Genomic DNA, 18,512 nt, shown 5'->3' with positions numbered 1-18,512 from the left:
TCCGCGCATGCGTATTCCAAAAAATTGTTCCCCAAGGGTAGGTGTTTAGGGAACTGGACAAGGAACTTGAAAACGTCCATGGCACCCAGCAAAGCACAGATATCAGCGATAGCGAGGCTGAAGAGAAAGATGTTTGAAGGTTTTTGGAATCCGCTCCGTTTAAGAACGGCACAGTTGAGTAAATTGCCCACAATGCCGAACAGAGCGATTACAGGATTTACGACAACGGCCGTGTACCATTTCAAGATGATTCGAATATTTCTACTGGGTGGTGGAGCTGTGGTGGAAGTTGGGTGGAGTTGGGAGCTGTTGTCGGTGGAGTTGGTCTCCACTTCCACTATCAGCTCCGTGTTGTTAATCTCGCGTGAAGGCTCTGATTGGTTAGTATTTTTAGCTCTGACGTCATCGTGGACTGGAAAATCGTATTTGGTGATATCTATTGCTTGTTCCGTTTGTTTGTCCAGATGTTTGTCCATTTGTTTGTTTGTTGTTGTCTGATATAGATTTTCTGAGTATCGAAATACTGGATTGATTTCCGTTTGTTCCGCAATCCGGACATTCGAAATGACGTTAGAATTTTGTGACGTAACAGCAGTTTCTATCAGTAGCTCGTCGTCTGGTTTCACGGTGTTGGTGGTATTTTTAAATCTAGTGGCGTCACCAGAGTCTAGACTAGGACACTGTGACGTAAACAACAACACCAAATATATGACACGTGTTGTGCACGCCATTTTGACGTTGGGTGTTTTTCTGACGTCAGACTTTACATGAACGTTTCTGTTTAATTTAAACAAAGTCTTTGTCCCTGACTTACTATAATTTATCTGGCAAGTCTAATTTTAATCGTATTTGATATCAGATGTTTAACTTCACCATGAATTGTTTTGATATCAGATGTTTAACTTTACCATGAATTGTTTTGATATCAGATGTTAAACTTCACCATGAATTGTTTTGATATCAGATGTTAAACTTCACCATAAATTGTTTTGATATCAGATGTTTAACTTCACCATGAATTGTTTTGATATCAGATGTTTAACTTCACCATGAATTGTTTTGATATCAGATGTTTAACTTCACCATGAATAGTTTTGATATCAGATGTTTAACTTCACCATGAATTGTTTTGATATCAGATGTTTAACTTCACAACGAATTCAATCTTTAGATACTGAAGCAACGTGGTTTAATTATGTTTACGTATAAATTCATTAAATTTCTCTCTTATTTTACATGATGAGCTCAAATGATATTAGTAGCAGTAGGGCATATAGCAATAGATGACTATAACGTAGTGTTTTTTCCTGATATTTTATAGTAAATAAAATAATCCTGGAAAAACCATACTAAAGTATATAAAAAATATCAATAGATTAAAGTTATATGTGTTCACTTTGCTGAATTTAAATCGTAGACAACTGAGTGAGTATATATTTGAAAGTTTCATGAATAAAGAGAAGAAAAAAAAATAACCACGGTTATGGGACTTGGTCGATAGTTTTTACTCTTAAACTCCAGCCGACGGGAGCAAAATTACAGAGATTATAAAATCTAAGACAACAATTGGAATAGTTAACCCACGTATTACTTTTTGTTTCTTGTTCATCGATCCTACTATGTCTAAGTAGTGACAGTGTGTATTTAATTACAACAAATTCAAATGTAAATGTATGAGTTCAACTAAAACAACGTTTAATTTTTCAGTTATAACAATATAATAACTAGCTGATGTCATTGTTTTAACTACCACTTAGATATCGTATAAGATAAATATACGACAGTTAATGACCTGTTCAAAAGTTAAAACTCGATTGTTAATGTAGCCTATGGTGACACATCTAACGATATAATTGTAACAAATATGTTTTAAATAAGTTGACTGTGATTTAAGCTATACTTAAAGGCAATGTATACAAATCTACCTTTCAAAGTTTATTTACGATCATTTGACTTTATATGATTTTTAGCTAAAAGAACTAATATCAGCCATACATAAAATTACAAATATTTTAATATATACATTTCTAGAGTTATCAATTTATATTGTTGAACTGAGCAGTGGCAACACAATGTGGGGGAGGTGGGCGTTTGGGCTTGGGGGGGGGGGGGGCGTGCGGTCTGAACCTGGTGATACCATTTAAGAGTACACAACAAAGAAAAAACGAAAATTAGTTGTTAAAAAAAATGTTTTATCCAGTTAAGATAACAAAATAATAAGGGTGAGAGGAGTGACTCTAAACCGAAAATGTTAAATTGTTGGAGAGGGTGGGGTGCCTCCACCCGTGACAGCACCGGGTGACACCCGACCTAGTAACGCCACTGGAACTAAGAATTAACTTATTGTTTATTTATCTCGAGTCCTCTAAGAAGCCTCTCTGTGTGTTATTAAATAGAGTGAATTCTTGTTTCAGTTAAAGTTTCAAACAAAAACATTTTTTGTTTGTTATAGAAGCAACAGATTAATAGTACTTTATAATTAGCTGCAGTTTTCTTAATTAAAGAAATATGGAAGGCGTGGTCGGGCAGGTAAAACTCATGGTGGCTCGACCATAAAGTCCTGAGTTCGAACCTACGGGGCTGATAGCTGGGGACAGCAATACATCTAGGACAGGGGTCGGCAACCTTTTGAAGCGGAAGAGCCAAAAGTTACTATTTTCAAAATTTCACTGGTTTTAAAGAGCCACTAACATATTTTTTTTTCAAATATTTTTTTTATTAAGATTATTAGTATTTGTTCAAGGAACTGGAGAGCCGCATCTTGATATCAAAAGAGCCGCATGCGGCTCGCGAGCCGCAGGTTGCCGACCCCTGATCTAGGAGAGACAACTCAAAATCAGACAACTGCTGCCTTGTAGTTTGTTCTTGGTTGGACAAAGGCTATGGAAGCAAATCCAAACAGAAAAGCAGTCTGAAATCTGACTCAACGGCCTACATGGCGTATAGCAGTTTGACTCGTAGTACTTAATTGTATTGGGGGATATTGTTTCCAAAATTACAGTTAAGAAAGAAGAAGAAAATAATGTATTAGAGTTCATTAAATAATAATCATTAAAAAAGTTTTAAAAACACACGTTTTCTGATTGAACTAAAAAGTAGAAAATAAATGCTATACATCACAATAATGCAAGCGATCACTCTACTATAAGCGATGAAAAACGTGGGGCGCCGAAGTAAAAGTTATATTACTATTGATTAGATAATACTATTGACTTTTATTAGGGAGCTTGTAGAGAGTCAACAGTATTAGAAACTGTAAGAAAATCACGGCGCCCCACGTTTTTGATCGCTTATAGTAGAGTGATCGCTTGCATTATTGTGAAGTATAGCATTTATTTTCTACTTTTTAGTTCAATCAGAAATCGTGGGTTTTTAAAACTTTTTTAATGATTATTATTTTCTACTTTTTAGTCTTTGTCTGTTTGTTTGCATTAAAATCTTGCTATCGATTTTATCTTTTCACTTTTTTTTTGGGTAAACGAAGACAACTCGTAAAAAGACAACTCGTAAAAAACACGTTGTGTGAATACGTTACTGACTAGAACACATAGATTTGAACCCGTGTCGAGTGGGATAGCAATCGTGTGCCCAACCACACGACCATATCGTCTCCCCCATACTGGCCACCAGTTGTTACGGTTGTCTGTACACAAACACCGCGTGAACACTAATCAGTAAGCAAAAAGAGGGAGATTACCGAACCTTGTTTTCATCAAATTACAGTTACTGGGTTATGTCCCTTTTTCCCCACGTTTTTACTACAATTATATAGCGGTCTAAAATGCTCAATAAAATGTTTCCATGGATCAATTTAGTAATAATAACAATTGAATATTCTATGGTCATCGAAAACAAAGCTTCCCTGAAAATTTCAGCGCGCTAGCTAACTGGGAAGTGCCCGAAATTTTGATCGCAAGATTTGATTGGAGAACCAAACAGACGCGAAAGCAAGTTAAAGAAAACGTGGGAAAAAAAGACAATTTCTCACAACAGCTAAAACATTTTTTTCAAAAGGTAGGTTAGATAAGTTGACATGATATTAAAGACATACTTGAGGCCAGTAAGTAGTAGTAGTAAATAAAGTTCACTTTCAAACCTGACGGTCTATGGGGCAAGTGAAGTAAATTTTCACTTGTTTCTGTGACCTAGGCATATGAAGTGTGGCCAGCACTATGCAAGGTCGTCTTCACTTTCCCTAACGTGAGTTAGGTACCCAACAGAGATGGGTGGACTCAGGGACGGTCTACAGACTTGCACCCGGATTTGAACTCGAGACTTAATAGTTAGCTGTCAGGCGCTCTACCTCTAGTACTTGAGGTCATTGGCATATATATTGCACCTGAAATGTCAGTGTTGTAACCAACATTCTTTTGAAGTGAGTGAGTGCAGATCATTAAACAGAAATTCCTTGTCCTTGGGAGTTACTTCCCTTCAAACTATTCCTTCCGTTTCTGCATCCAACCATAGCGACAAAAATCTTTCTAAATTTAGAATTGAGCGTGACGTAGATAACGAAATTAACGGCGCTGTTGATGTAGGAGGTTGTCATGACAACCATGATGTACATCAGCGTCACATTCTTGTCCTGGAAGGGCTCGCTGGAGATGGCGTACGGGAAACGGATCAGTTGCGTCACCACGAACACGCCGCACACGGACATCAACGTCCGCGTCGTTCGTGACGTCGAGGACGACGCCGATGACGTCATGTGACGTCGATTTCGTTGGATGAGCTTGATTTTGACTAGAATGACGAGAGACCCGGATGTAACGATAGCCAGTGATACACCGCAAGCTATCCAGGTTACGGCCGTATCCAGAAATATTTCAATCTCGCCGTATCGAACAAAACAACCGCACAGACAAACTTGGTATCTAGGGGAAAACCCGAAAACAAAATAAAATTTTCTCATCAAAATCACCGCGTGAGCAAAGTAAACAGCAGAGATGGACGCTACGACTAGCCATGCACGGGTTCGTGTTACTAGTCTTTTAAATTTCAGCGGGAAAAAAATGGCGATCATTCTCTCTAACGTGATGACGACACACAGCGTTGAGCTGATGTTGACGCCAAAGGTAAACAACCCGATTGTCACACGGTTTATATTTAGAATGATCTCCCCTTGCCACTTCCGATTACAGTCGTACTCTATGTACGTAGTTCCCAGCGGGATTGACCTCGGTAATTGGGTCAAGATGGCCGCCACGTCGAGGCTTTCGGCCAATGCGCATGCGTCCGCTATAGCTAACACGAAGAGGAATATATTGGAGGGTTTCTTCAGCCCGTCGCGGTTGAGGATGAGACAGTTGACGATGTTGCCCAGAATTCCTAGCGCGCCAATAACGGGGTTGATGATCAGCGTCGTATACCAGGTCATGGCTATAAGCGCTGCTCTGCTGAACGACGCTGGGCTGGGTGGAGCTGATGTAGAATTGGAAGTCCAACTTGTGTTTTGTGTTGTAAGGTTTGCGTTGATGGATTTAGTTTCGAGTAAAGTTGTGTTGTATTTTGCAGATTTCGAGTGTGACGACAAAGTTGTCGATTGTAGATTTACATCAACTTCTGAACTAAAGGTGGTATTTGGTTCGCACAGTGAAATATTACTGAAAGTGGTATTTGGTTTTTCCAATGAAATATTACTAAATATTATATTTACTTCGTCAACTGAAGTATTACTAAAAGTGGTATTCAGTTCATCCGATGAAGCACTACTAAAAGTGGTATTTGGTTCGTCCAATGAAGTATCACTAAAAGTGGTATTTTCCTTATCTACGATTAATACCTGAACATTCGATGTATTGTTTCTATCACTTGCCACAGGTAAATGTTTGAGAGAAGTTTCAGGTACGTCTAACTCAACAGCCGAGGTCTCGATTTGACGACCGGATATAGTTTGCTTCTCCGTGACCTGTCGTCTGCTTCTTATCGACGGCCTTGACCCCTCTATCGACACGTCGCAAGACACGCCTAAAGTTAAAACCGGATATCCTACCGAACATATCTCAGCGGAGCTGACCGCTATTAAGTTAGTTATTGGGGGTAGTAGGTCAGCGCGCATGCGCGGAGAGTTCGACACTAAAAATAGGACTAAGATTTCTATGCTATGCCAGAACCAGGCCATTGTCATGTTGTCTAGGCACTGACTACTAAAATTATTGAAATATTTATTCTTCGATAAACAAATATATTATTAGATTTTAAAGCTATGTTATTTTAGTTGCATTAATATACATATTGACTAGCGGAATGGTGTGGTTCAGAGGTTGAGACCGTAACTGTATCCATGGAGAAACGGATCAAATATTCTGTATTCGTCCTCATCTTAAAGCTTACTATATAGATCCGGATCTATTTTATTTCTGATAATAAATTAAATAAAACTAAATTAAGATCTGTCTCTCGTGATAAATTAATTTAAACTTACATAAAATGTTCAAATTAGTTATCTGATGAATGTGGTAACACACTAAAGTTTTGAGTTGTGTACCCTTACACACACAAAAACGAGTTACCTGCTGATGAAAGGAATTGACTCACATTTTTTTTGTAATCAGATGTTATGAGAAGCCAGTTTGTACAACTAGGTGTGTGTGAGTATCACAGAATGCGATCAATGGTGGCACCAGAGACACCATACAAGTGGTGTTACTGGATGGTGTGTGTAGCTGATTACACCATAAATAAGGTGTTTGTAGCTAGTAACAACATCAGCGTGGTAGATGGTTATTGTAGCTGGTGTTTAGCTTACTATAACCATCAGCGTGGTAGTTGTAGCCGAATGTGGTTGCTGGTGTTTGTAGCTGGTTATTGTAAATGGTGTTTAGCTTTCTATACCATCAGACTTGTAGTTGTAGCTGTGTTGTTGTTGCTGTTTTTAGCTGGTTATTGTAGCTGGTGTTTAGCTTACTATAACCATCAGAGTTGTAGTTGTAGCTGTGTTGTTGTTGCTGTTTTTAGCTGGTTATTGTAGCTGATGTTTACCTTGCTGTACCATCAGCGTTGCAGTTATAGCCAGTGCTGGTGTTTTTAGCTAGTAACATAATCAGCGCGGTAGTCTGTAGTTGGTTGCAGGTGCTTGTAGCTGGTTATTGTAGCGGGTGTGTAGATTTTCTTACCATCAGTGTGGTAGTTGTAGCCGGTGTTGGTAGTCGGCGATGGTAACTGCTTTATTGTAGCTGGTATTTTAGACTGGTCTCATAATCAGCATGTTGGTTGTAATTTAAAAAAAAAACACAACAATTAAAACCATTACATAATTATCATCCACTAACGACGTCACAATTCATCATCATCACGAATTAAACCACTTGTGAATTAAATTGTATTAACCAAATTCCTTCTTTATCTGGCAACATGTAAACATTAAAAAAAACAACTTGAAAATTTAATGAAAATCCAAACAAAAGCAATATTTGTTTTAACGCTTTGCAAATCCTGATTTTTATTTTACCAACAAATAAAACCGAGGTTAAGCCAATTAAATTTTGGTTTCATGTTTCACGCCTGAGCAATGAGGCGTGACAGATTTAATTGGTTTAATTACGTAATCAACTGTTCCCAGACGCGATGCTGAGCAGGAAGTTCAATTAATTATGACGTAATTTTAAATGTAAATTTGTTTTGTAATCAGGGACCATCCGTGTTTTATGTTTTTATTTTTTTAAGTACGCCGTGTGATTTTAGAACAATTATTACATTTTGTTTTGGATTTATTTTAGCTTTGAGATGATTTCATTTGTGATTGGATGAGGTAATCACGTGCTATTTACATTCAAAAGTGTGTTAATTGATGGTTATAAATAGGAGCTACCTCAAAAACCGGCGGGGCGTTGCATAATTCTATTGCAATAGCTTCACCAACTCAAAGCAAACCTTAAACTTATCCATGATCCTACCCTTTCCCCATCCCATTAATAACCTTAACTAAGACAAAAACTGAAAAAAATACCATTTACCAAGTTGAAATTTAATTATTGAACATTTTAAATTAACTTGCACTTTGAAAAGGGAAATGACCGAGTAAACCTTTCTATGAAAAGAAAATTAGAATAGCTTCCCTTGAAAAACAAATTTTGTTTGCTGTTGAGGGGTGTAAATTTAGTTCGAAAGGGAGGTAACTGCGTCAATATAAGTTGCAAAAATATTTATTTAGACGTTTCTCATATTCAAATCAGATTATTATTTTTTTTTTAGAAATCTTTATCTAAATGTTCTAACCTAGTTTTCAATTTAAAGTACATTTAATTAATTGATCAATCATCTCTTAACTAAATCCTAATTGGGGTCGTTGGTGCACCATTGAAGATTTTCTGAAAATTCTTCGGCTGCTGAGAGAGATTAAATGTGTAGAGAGGTGGAAACAAGCTATAATTTGAAGCAGAAAGTGATTCTTAGAGGTACAGAATATAGTCCGAGTAAAGAAAGAGCAGTTTTAACCTAACTCGTTAAGTTTATATTACTATAGCTGCTGTGATTAGTTCTTTGATGTCCTCTACCCAATGACACAATGGCGTCTTTGTCTTCCCCTTCTTCACCTTTATTGAACAGTATTAGGCCGTTAGTTCGTGTGACATGTTCATATACCATCTCAGCTTTTTTGTTATGACTATACTCAATAGGGCTGGTAAGTAGGTCACAATCCCATTCTACGGCTCAGTAAAACCTGCATGAGCCATAGAACTGGTTGCTGACCTACTTACCAGCCCTATTGTCTCTCATAGATACCAATCGCATTAGTGTTCATTTCACGGACTTCTTCATTAGTCATATGATCGTTAGTTGTGTAACTCATTAATAAGAGATCCCTAGGAGTCTGCCTAGACATCTCACATTAGTTATGTGATCGTTAGTTGTGTAACTCTTTAGTATGAGACCCCTAGAAGTCTGCCTAGACATCTCACATTAGTTATGTGATCGTTAGTTGTGTAACTCTTTAGTATGAGACCCCTAGAAGTCTGCCTAGACATCTCACATTAGTCATGTGATCGTTAGTTGTGTAACTCTTTAGTATGAGACCCCTAGAAGTCTGCCTAGACATCTCACATTAGTCATGTGATCGTTAGTTGTGTAACTCTTTAGTATGAGACCCCTAGAAGTCTGCCTAGACATCTCACATTAGTCATGTGATCGTTAGTTGTGTAACTCTTTAGTATGAGACCCCTAGAAGTCTGCCTAGACATCTCACATTAGTTATGTGATCGTTAGTTGTGTAACTCTTTAGTATGAGACCCCTAGGAGTCTGCCTAGACATCTCACATTAGTTATGTGATCGTTAGTTGTGTAACTCTTTAGTATGAGACCCCTAGGAGTCTGCCTAGACATCTCACATTAGTTATGTGATCGTTAGTTGTGTAACTCTTTAGTATGAGACCCCTAGGAGTCTGCCTAGACATCTCACATTAGTTATGTGATCGCTAGTTGTGTAACTCTTTAGTATGAGATCCCTAGGAGTCTGCCTAGACATCTCACATTAGTCATGTGATCGTTAGTTGTGTAACTCTTTAGTATGAGACCCCTAGAAGTCTGCCTAGACATCTCACATTAGTCATGTGATCGCTAGTTGTGTAACTCTTTAGTATGAGACCCCTAGAAGTCTGCCTAGACATCTCACATTAGTCATGTGATCGTTAGTTGTGTAACTCTTTAGTATGAGACCCCTAGGAGTCTGCCTAGACATCTCACATTAGTCATGTGATCGTTAGTTGTGTAACTCTTTAGTATGAGACCCCTAGGAGTCTGCCTAGACATCTCACATTAGTCATGTGATCGTTAGTTGTGTAACTCTTTAGTATGAGACCCCTAGAAGTCTGCCTAGACATCTCACATTAGTCATGTGATCGTTAGTTGTGTAACTCTTTAGTATGAGACCCCTAGAAGTCTGCCTAGACATCTCACATTAGTCATGTGATCGTTAGTTGTGTAACTCTTTAGTATGAGACCCCTAGAAGTCTGCCTAGACATCTCACATTAGTCATGTGATCGTTAGTTGTGTAACTCTTTAGTATGAGACCCCTAGAAGTCTGCCTAGACATCTCACATTAGTCATGTGATCGTTAGTTGTGTAACTCTTTAGTATGAGACCCCTAGAAGTCTGCCTAGACATCTCACATTAGTCATGTGATCGTTAGTTGTGTAACTCTTTAGTATGAGACCCCTAGAAGTCTGCCTAGACATCTCACATTAGTCATGTGATCGTTAGTTGTGTAACTCTTTAGTATGAGACCCCTAGAAGTCTGCCTAGACATCTCACATTAGTCATGTGATCGTTAGTTGTGTAACTCTTTAGTATGAGACCCCTAGAAGTCTGCCTAGACATCTCACATTAGTCATGTGATCGTTAGTTGTGTAACTCTTTAGTATGAGACCCCTAGAAGTCTGCCTAGACATCTCACATTAGTTATGTGATCGTTAGTTGTGTAACTCTTTAGTATGAGACCCCTAGAAGTCTGCCTAGACATCTCACATTAGTTATGTGATCGTTAGTTGTGTAACTCTTTAGTATGAGACCCCTAGGAGTCTGCCTAGACATCTCACATTAGTCATGTGATCGTTAGTTGTGTAACTCTTTAGTATGAGACCCCTAGAAGTCTGCCTAGACATCTCACATTAGTTATGTGATCGTTAGTTGTGTACCTCATTAATAAGAGATCCCTAGAAGTCTGCCTAGACATCTCACATTAGTCATGTGATCGTTAGTTGTGTACCTCATTAATAAGAGATCCCTAGAAGTCTGCCTAGACATCTCACATTAGTCATGTGATCGTTAGTTGTGTACCTCATTAATAAGAGATCCCTAGAAGTCTGCCTAGACATCACACATTAGTCATGTGATCGTTAGTTGTGTAACTCTTTAGCATGAGACCCCTAGAAGTCTGCCTAGACATCTCACATTAGTCATGTGATCGTTAGTTGTGTAACTCTTTAGTATGAGACCCCTAGAAGTCTGCCTAGACATCTCACATTAGTCATGTGATCGTTAGTTGTGTAACTCTTTAGTATGAGACCCCTAGGAGTCTGCCTAGACATCTCACATTAGTCATGTGATCGTTAGTTGTGTAACTCTTTAGTATGAGACCCCTAGAAGTCTGCCTAGACATCTCACATTAGTCATGTGATCGTTAGTTGTGTAACTCTTTAGTATGAGACCCCTAGAAGTCTGCCTAGACATCTCACATTAGTTATGTGATCGTTAGTTGTGTAACTCTTTAGTATGAGACCCCTAGAAGTCTGCCTAGACATCTCACATTAGTCATGTGATCGTTAGTTGTGTAACTCTTTAGTATGAGACCCCTAGAAGTCTGCCTAGACATCTCACATTAGTCATGTGATCGTTAGTTGTGTAACTCTTTAGTATGAGACCCCTAGAAGTCTGCCTAGACATCTCACATTAGTCATGTGATCGTTAGTTGTGTAACTCTTTAGTATGAGACCCCTAGAAGTCTGCCTAGACATCTCACATTAGTCATGTGATCGTTAGTTGTGTAACTCTTTAGTATGAGACCCCTAGAAGTCTGCCTAGACATCTCACATTAGTCATGTGATCGTTAGTTGTGTAACTCTTTAGTATGAGACCCCTAGAAGTCTGCCTAGACATCTCACATTAGTCATGTGATCGTTAGTTGTGTAACTCTTTAGTATGAGACCCCTAGAAGTCTGCCTAGACATCTCACATTAGTCATGTGATCGTTAGTTGTGTAACTCTTTAGTATGAGACCCCTAGAAGTCTGCCTAGACATCTCACATTAGTCATGTGATCGTTAGTTGTGTAACTCTTTAGTATGAGACCCCTAGAAGTCTGCCTAGACATCTCACATTAGTCATGTGATCGTTAGTTGTGTAACTCTTTAGTATGAGACCCCTAGAAGTCTGCCTAGACATCTCACATTAGTTATGTGATCGTTAGTTGTGTAACTCTTTAGTATGAGACCCCTAGAAGTCTGCCTAGACATCTCACATTAGTTATGTGATCGTTAGTTGTGTAACTCTTTAGTATGAGACCCCTAGGAGTCTGCCTAGACATCTCACATTAGTCATGTGATCGTTAGTTGTGTAACTCTTTAGTATGAGACCCCTAGAAGTCTGCCTAGACATCTCACATTAGTTATGTGATCGTTAGTTGTGTACCTCATTAATAAGAGATCCCTAGAAGTCTGCCAAGACATCTCACATTAGTCATGTGATCGTTAGTTGTGTACCTCATTAATAAGAGATCCCTAGAAGTCTGCCTAGACATCTCACATTAGTCATGTGATCGTTAGTTGTGTACCTCATTAATAAGAGATCCCTAGAAGTCTGCCTAGACATCACACATTAGTCATGTGATCGTTAGTTGTGTACCTCATTAATAAGAGATCCCTAGAAGTCTGCCTAGACATCACACATTAGTCATGTGATCGTTAGTTGTGTAACTCTTTAGTATGAGACCCCTAGAAGTCTGCCTAGACATCTCACATTAGTTATGTGATCGTTAGTTGTGTAACTCTTTAGTATGAGACCCCTAGGAGTCTGCCTAGACATCTCACATTAGTCATGTGATCGTTAGTTGTGTAACTCTTTAGTATGAGACCCCTAGAAGTCTGCCTAGACATCTCACATTAGTTATGTGATCGTTAGTTGTGTACCTCATTAATAAGAGATCCCTAGAAGTCTGCCTAGACATCTCACATTAGTCATGTGATCGTTAGTTGTGTACCTCATTAATAAGAGATCCCTAGAAGTCTGCCTAGACATCTCACATTAGTCATGTGATCGTTAGTTGTGTACCTCATTAATAAGAGATCCCTAGAAGTCTGCCTAGACATCACACATTAGTCATGTGATCGTTAGTTGTGTAACTCTTTAGTATGAGACCCCTAGAAGTCTGCCTAGACATCTCACATTAGTCATGTGATCGTTAGTTGTGTAACTCTTTAGTATGAGACCCCTAGAAGTCTGCCTAGACATCTCACATTAGTCATGTGATCATTAGTTGTGTAACTCTTTAGTATGAGACCCCTAGAAGTCTGCCTAGACATCTCACATTAGTTATGTGATCGTTAGTTGTGTAACTCTTTAGTATGAGACCCCTAGAAGTCTGCCTAGACATCTCACATTAGTTATGTGATCGTTAGTTGTGTAACTCTTTAGTATGAGACCCCTAGGAGTCTGCCTAGACATCTCACATTAGTCATGTGATCGTTAGTTGTGTAACTCTTTAGTATGAGACCCCTAGAAGTCTGCCTAGACATCTCACATTAGTTATGTGATCGTTAGTTGTGTACCTCATTAATAAGAGATCCCTAGAAGTCTGCCTAGACATCTCACATTAGTCATGTGATCGTTAGTTGTGTACCTCATTAATAAGAGATCCCTAGAAGTCTGCCTAGACATCTCACATTAGTCATGTGATCGTTAGTTGTGTACCTCATTAATAAGAGATCCCTAGAAGTCTGCCTAGACATCACACATTAGTCATGTGATCGTTAGTTGTGTAACTCTTTAGTATGAGACCCCTAGAAGTCTGCCTAGACATCTCACATTAGTCATGTGATCGTTAGTTGTGTAACTCTTTAGTATGAGACCCCTAGAAGTCTGCCTAGACATCTCACATTAGTCATGTGATCGTTAGTTGTGTAACTCTTTAGTATGAGACCCCTAGGAGTCTGCCTAGACATCTCACATTAGTCATGTGATCGTTAGTTGTGTAACTCTTTAGTATGAGACCCCTAGAAGTCTGCCTAGACATCTCACATTAGTCATGTGATCGTTAGTTGTGTAACTCTTTAGTATGAGACCCCTAGAAGTCTGCCTAGACATCTCACATTAGTTATGTGATCGTTAGTTGTGTAACTCTTTAGTATGAGACCCCTAGAAGTCTGCCTAGACATCTCACATTAGTCATGTGATCGTTAGTTGTGTAACTCTTTAGTATGAGACCCCTAGAAGTCTGCCTAGACATCTCACATTAGTCATGTGATCGTTAGTTGTGTAACTCTTTAGTATGAGACCCCTAGAAGTCTGCCTAGACATCTCACATTAGTCATGTGATCGTTAGTTGTGTAACTCTTTAGTATGAGACCCCTAGAAGTCTGCCTAGACATCTCACATTAGTCATGTGATCGTTAGTTGTGTAACGCTTTAGTATGAGACCCCTAGAAGTCTGCCTAGACATCTCACATTAGTCATGTGATCGTTAGTTGTGTAACTCTTTAGTATGAGACCCCTAGAAGTCTGCCTAGACATCTCACATTAGTCATGTGATCGTTAGTTGTGTAACTCTTTAGTATGAGACCCCTAGAAGTCTGCCTAGACATCTCACATTAGTCATGTGATCGTTAGTTGTGTAACTCTTTAGTATGAGACCCCTAGAAGTCTGCCTAGACATCTCACATTAGTCATGTGATCGTTAGTTGTGTAACTCTTTAGTATGAGACCCCTAGAAGTCTGCCTAGACATCTCACATTAGTCATGTGATCGTTAGTTGTGTAACTCTTTAGTATGAGACCCCTAGAAGTCTGCCTAGACATCTCACATTAGTTATGTGATCGTTAGTTGTGTAACTCTTTAGTATGAGACCCCTAGAAGTCTGCCTAGACATCTCACATTAGTTATGTGATCGTTAGTTGTGTAACTCTTTAGTATGAGACCCCTAGGAGTCTGCCTAGACATCTCACATTAGTCATGTGATCGTTAGTTGTGTAACTCTTTAGTATGAGACCCCTAGAAGTCTGCCTAGACATCTCACATTAGTTATGTGATCGTTAGTTGTGTACCTCATTAATAAGAGATCCCTAGAAGTCTGCCTAGACATCTCACATTAGTCATGTGATCGTTAGTTGTGTACCTCATTAATAAGAGATCCCTAGAAGTCTGCCTAGACATCTCACATTAGTCATGTGATCGTTAGTTGTGTACCTCATTAATAAGAGATCCCTAGAAGTCTGCCTAGACATCACACATTAGTCATGTGATCGTTAGTTGTGTACCTCATTAATAAGAGATCCCTAGAAGTCTGCCTAGACATCACACATTAGTCATGTGATCGTTAGTTGTGTAACTCTTTAGTATGAGACCCCTAGAAGTCTGCCTAGACATCTCACATTAGTTATGTGATCGTTAGTTGTGTAACTCTTTAGTATGAGACCCCTAGGAGTCTGCCTAGACATCTCACATTAGTCATGTGATCGTTAGTTGTGTAACTCTTTAGTATGAGACCCCTAGAAGTCTGCCTAGACATCTCACATTAGTTATGTGATCGTTAGTTGTGTACCTCATTAATAAGAGATCCCTAGAAGTCTGCCTAGACATCTCACATTAGTCATGTGATCGTTAGTTGTGTACCTCATTAATAAGAGATCCCTAGAAGTCTGCCTAGACATCTCACATTAGTCATGTGATCGTTAGTTGTGTACCTCATTAATAAGAGATCCCTAGAAGTCTGCCTAGACATCACACATTAGTCATGTGATCGTTAGTTGTGTAACTCTTTAGTATGAGACCCCTAGAAGTCTGCCTAGACATCTCACATTAGTTATGTGATCGTTAGTTGTGTAACTCTTTAGTATGAGACCCCTAGAAGTCTGCCTAGACATCACACTTCCAGGGCCTGGAATCTTCTCTTGAGGTCTGCGTTGAGCGCCCATCACTCGCATCTGTTAAATATGTATTGTTAGGTTATCTCGATTCTTATGTGTAATGCGTTTTTTTACATTTTTATGTTTGGAACTCTTTTTCATGAAGGCGTATCTCAGTTCTACTCTCTCACAGGAATGGCCAAATGGTCTTGCTGTTCATGCGAGCGAAAACGAATGTGAAAACCAATGATTACTGGAGACTTCGTAGATACTTTTGTGAATAGCAAAGTTGGAATAACAAAATAATCAAAGTAAATAATTTCTCGTAACGCTAGTTTGCATAAGTCCAGAATATAAATCGAACAGTAAATAAACTGGAGTGATCTCCCTTAAACTTTCTCGAATATTCTTATATAACACTACCGGTGATGGCAACTCGGGATATAGACATGATTTTTTAAAATCCATTTTTAATTATTTGAACTTTTAAAAATCCTATTATATAAAAGCCCATGTGCGCAATTCTCTCTCTCTCTCTCTCTTTCTCTCTCTCTCTCTCTCTCTCTCTCTTTCTCTCCAATCGATCAAACACTATTTTCTATGTAAGACGCAATGAAATTATCCATGACAGAGTCAATGATAACTACCGCTCTCTTGGATATTTTTCTTGAGATAATGATCCAGCGTTATTAGTTGTAAAGAGAGAGAGATTTTATCAAAACAGAAAAAAATTCAATTTGTTTAATCGTAATAATTATATCTTAATTTCTCAGCGAAACGTGGGGCGCCGTGATTTTCTTACAGTTTCTAATACTGTTGACTCTCTACAAGCTCCCTAATAAAACTCAATAGTATTATCTAATCAATAGTAATATAACTTTTACATCTTATATTAACAATGACCGATAAAAATCTTCTACTTCGGCGCAACACATTTTTCATTTTTTGTCATAATGCGCACGCAGTTTGCGATCGCTTATAGTAGAGTGATCGCTTGCATTATTGTGATGTATAGCATTTATGTTCTACTTTTTAGTTCAATCAGAAAACGTGGTTTTTTTTTTAATTTTTTAATGATAATTTTAATAATGTTATCGCTTTAGTATTACAGTTTTCATCATCGGTTTGTGAGGACTAATACAGATTTTCAAAATAAATACTTCTTTCTTACATGTAGCCTACTTTAATTAACTTAAGATGGTTTACTTATGCATAGATCTAATATAAAAACGTCTAATTACAATATTAAAAAAAAAAATGAAAATGCAAATGTGTAATTAAATGATGATTCAATGGATTTTTTTTGTTTGATTGGTGGTTTTTAATATTTTCGCAAGTGTTTATTTCCTATCTGTACTAATATACAATCTAAATAAGTGTGTTTCTCGGTTTCTTGTATATTTTGTTTACAAGTTTACATGTTATTTTAATCCTTTGATTTGACTTTGTATTTTGTGAAACTGATGTATTAAAAATCAGTCTGTATGCTTTTTCCCTTTCTTTTGGTGTAATGCGCTTATTATGTAGGTTTCTAAATGTATCTTTAATGTCTACTATATTGTGTTCCCTGGCCCAACTAATTCTCGTGTATAAGGGTGTCGCTTGTTGTTTGATTAAGATGTCGCATTTATTTTTGTGTCTTCCCCAATAATGCTTTTGTTTCCTTGGAATAATGCTAGCGTTTCTTTATAAAAGCTGCCTGCTTAGTGTGGTCAGACCCATGCTTAGCCAAAATCGGTTAAAAAGATAAAATCATGTCTTTGGTGTGATGTCTTTTTGAATGTGGGGTCTGTTTTTTGTGTAACGATGTGTGACAGTAGGGAGGGAAGGGGAAAGATAAAAATCGTCAAACAAAGGTGATGGCATTTAAGGATGACCCTCCTCGAAACCCAGTTATCCAAGGATTACGGGATTACGCGTAGTCTAGTTACAGTTAAGAAAGAAGAAGTCCATAATATTCAACTTCGCTGGTTCGAAAATTAAAAAAAAAGAATTTTTTCGCTTACAGAGTATAGAGGACCCAAAGGAAGTATTACCCTATACTCCAGATGTGATAAAGGACTGAGGTGTAAAACGGTGAAAACTGTTAAAATTGTATGTGATTTTTGTGCACGATTACAATACTTTATATTTACTCTATATGCGAGAAAGTAAAAAACGCAAACATAACACAAACAAAAATACAAACACAAACGAAAACACAATCACAAACGCAAAAAGAAACCCAATTACAAACGCAAACACAAACATAAACATAAAGAAAACACAAACAAAAACGCAATAAAAAAAGCAAGCAAAAACAAACTAAACCCAAAATGCAAACAAAAACCTAACCACAAACGCAAATCTAACCCAAACACAAAGAAAACACCAACGCAAGGCGCCAAATCGCACCATGCTGGGGCGCTGGTAGAACCGCCTGATTCAACTTGGTAAAAGACTTTAGTACCCCAACTTATTCATAGTCTTTTGCACTTACTTAAACAAACGAAGGTGCCATAGCGAACAAGGGAAGGGCCAGGGCGCCAAATAGCATCCTTTCGGGTGGCCGGATTTGATTCACTTAAAGACTATAGTAATATTTATTATCCATAATCTATTGCACTGTTTAAAACGAAACAATGCACCATAGCACTTACCGGATAGCCCAGGGCGCCAAATCGAACCCTGTTGGGGCGCCTGCGGACGCACCAGATTCAATTTAGTGAACAATTACAAAACCCAAGCTTATTCTCAAACGGAAAGAAGTAAACATAGTGGACATTTAGGAACTGGCTTCTTAACTGTTATTGATTTTTTTTAAAGTATTTGCGGTGCTAAGCATCGCCATCTGATGGAAACTTTGAACTATCCTAATATATAAAAGCCCATGTGCGCACTTCTCTCTCTTTCTCCGTCCGCAAAATATTTTCGCCGGATATCACATCAGAATCTGCAGCGATATATGGAGAACTTGATACG

The 18,512-nt window shown here is 38.1% G+C and overlaps 1 protein-coding gene across 1 annotated transcript; it reads right to left on the bottom strand.

Annotated features, from left to right (window-relative positions):
• Positions 1-4,393: 4,393 nt before the first annotated feature.
• On the bottom strand, positions 4,394-5,377 carry LOC131949444 (FMRFamide receptor-like). The gene has a single exon (XM_059311350.1). The coding sequence runs from the start codon at positions 5,375-5,377 to the stop codon at positions 4,394-4,396; it is 984 nt and encodes a 327-aa protein (XP_059167333.1).
• Positions 5,378-18,512: the final 13,135 nt, after the last annotated feature.

Source organism: Physella acuta, unplaced genomic scaffold (genome assembly GCF_028476545.2).
Source record: "Physella acuta isolate Inbredline_101_S28 unplaced genomic scaffold, ASM2847654v3 ptg000698l, whole genome shotgun sequence".
Classification (NCBI taxonomy): domain Eukaryota; kingdom Metazoa; phylum Mollusca; class Gastropoda; family Physidae; genus Physella; species Physella acuta.
The sequence above is the reverse complement of the archived record's forward strand: the minus strand, read 5'-3'. Positions and strand labels throughout refer to the sequence as shown.

Coding starts and splice junctions, on each gene's coding strand:
- LOC131949444 (XM_059311350.1), bottom strand. CDS start 5,377: ATGACCTGGTATACGACGCTGATCATCAACCCCGTTATTGGCGCGCTA.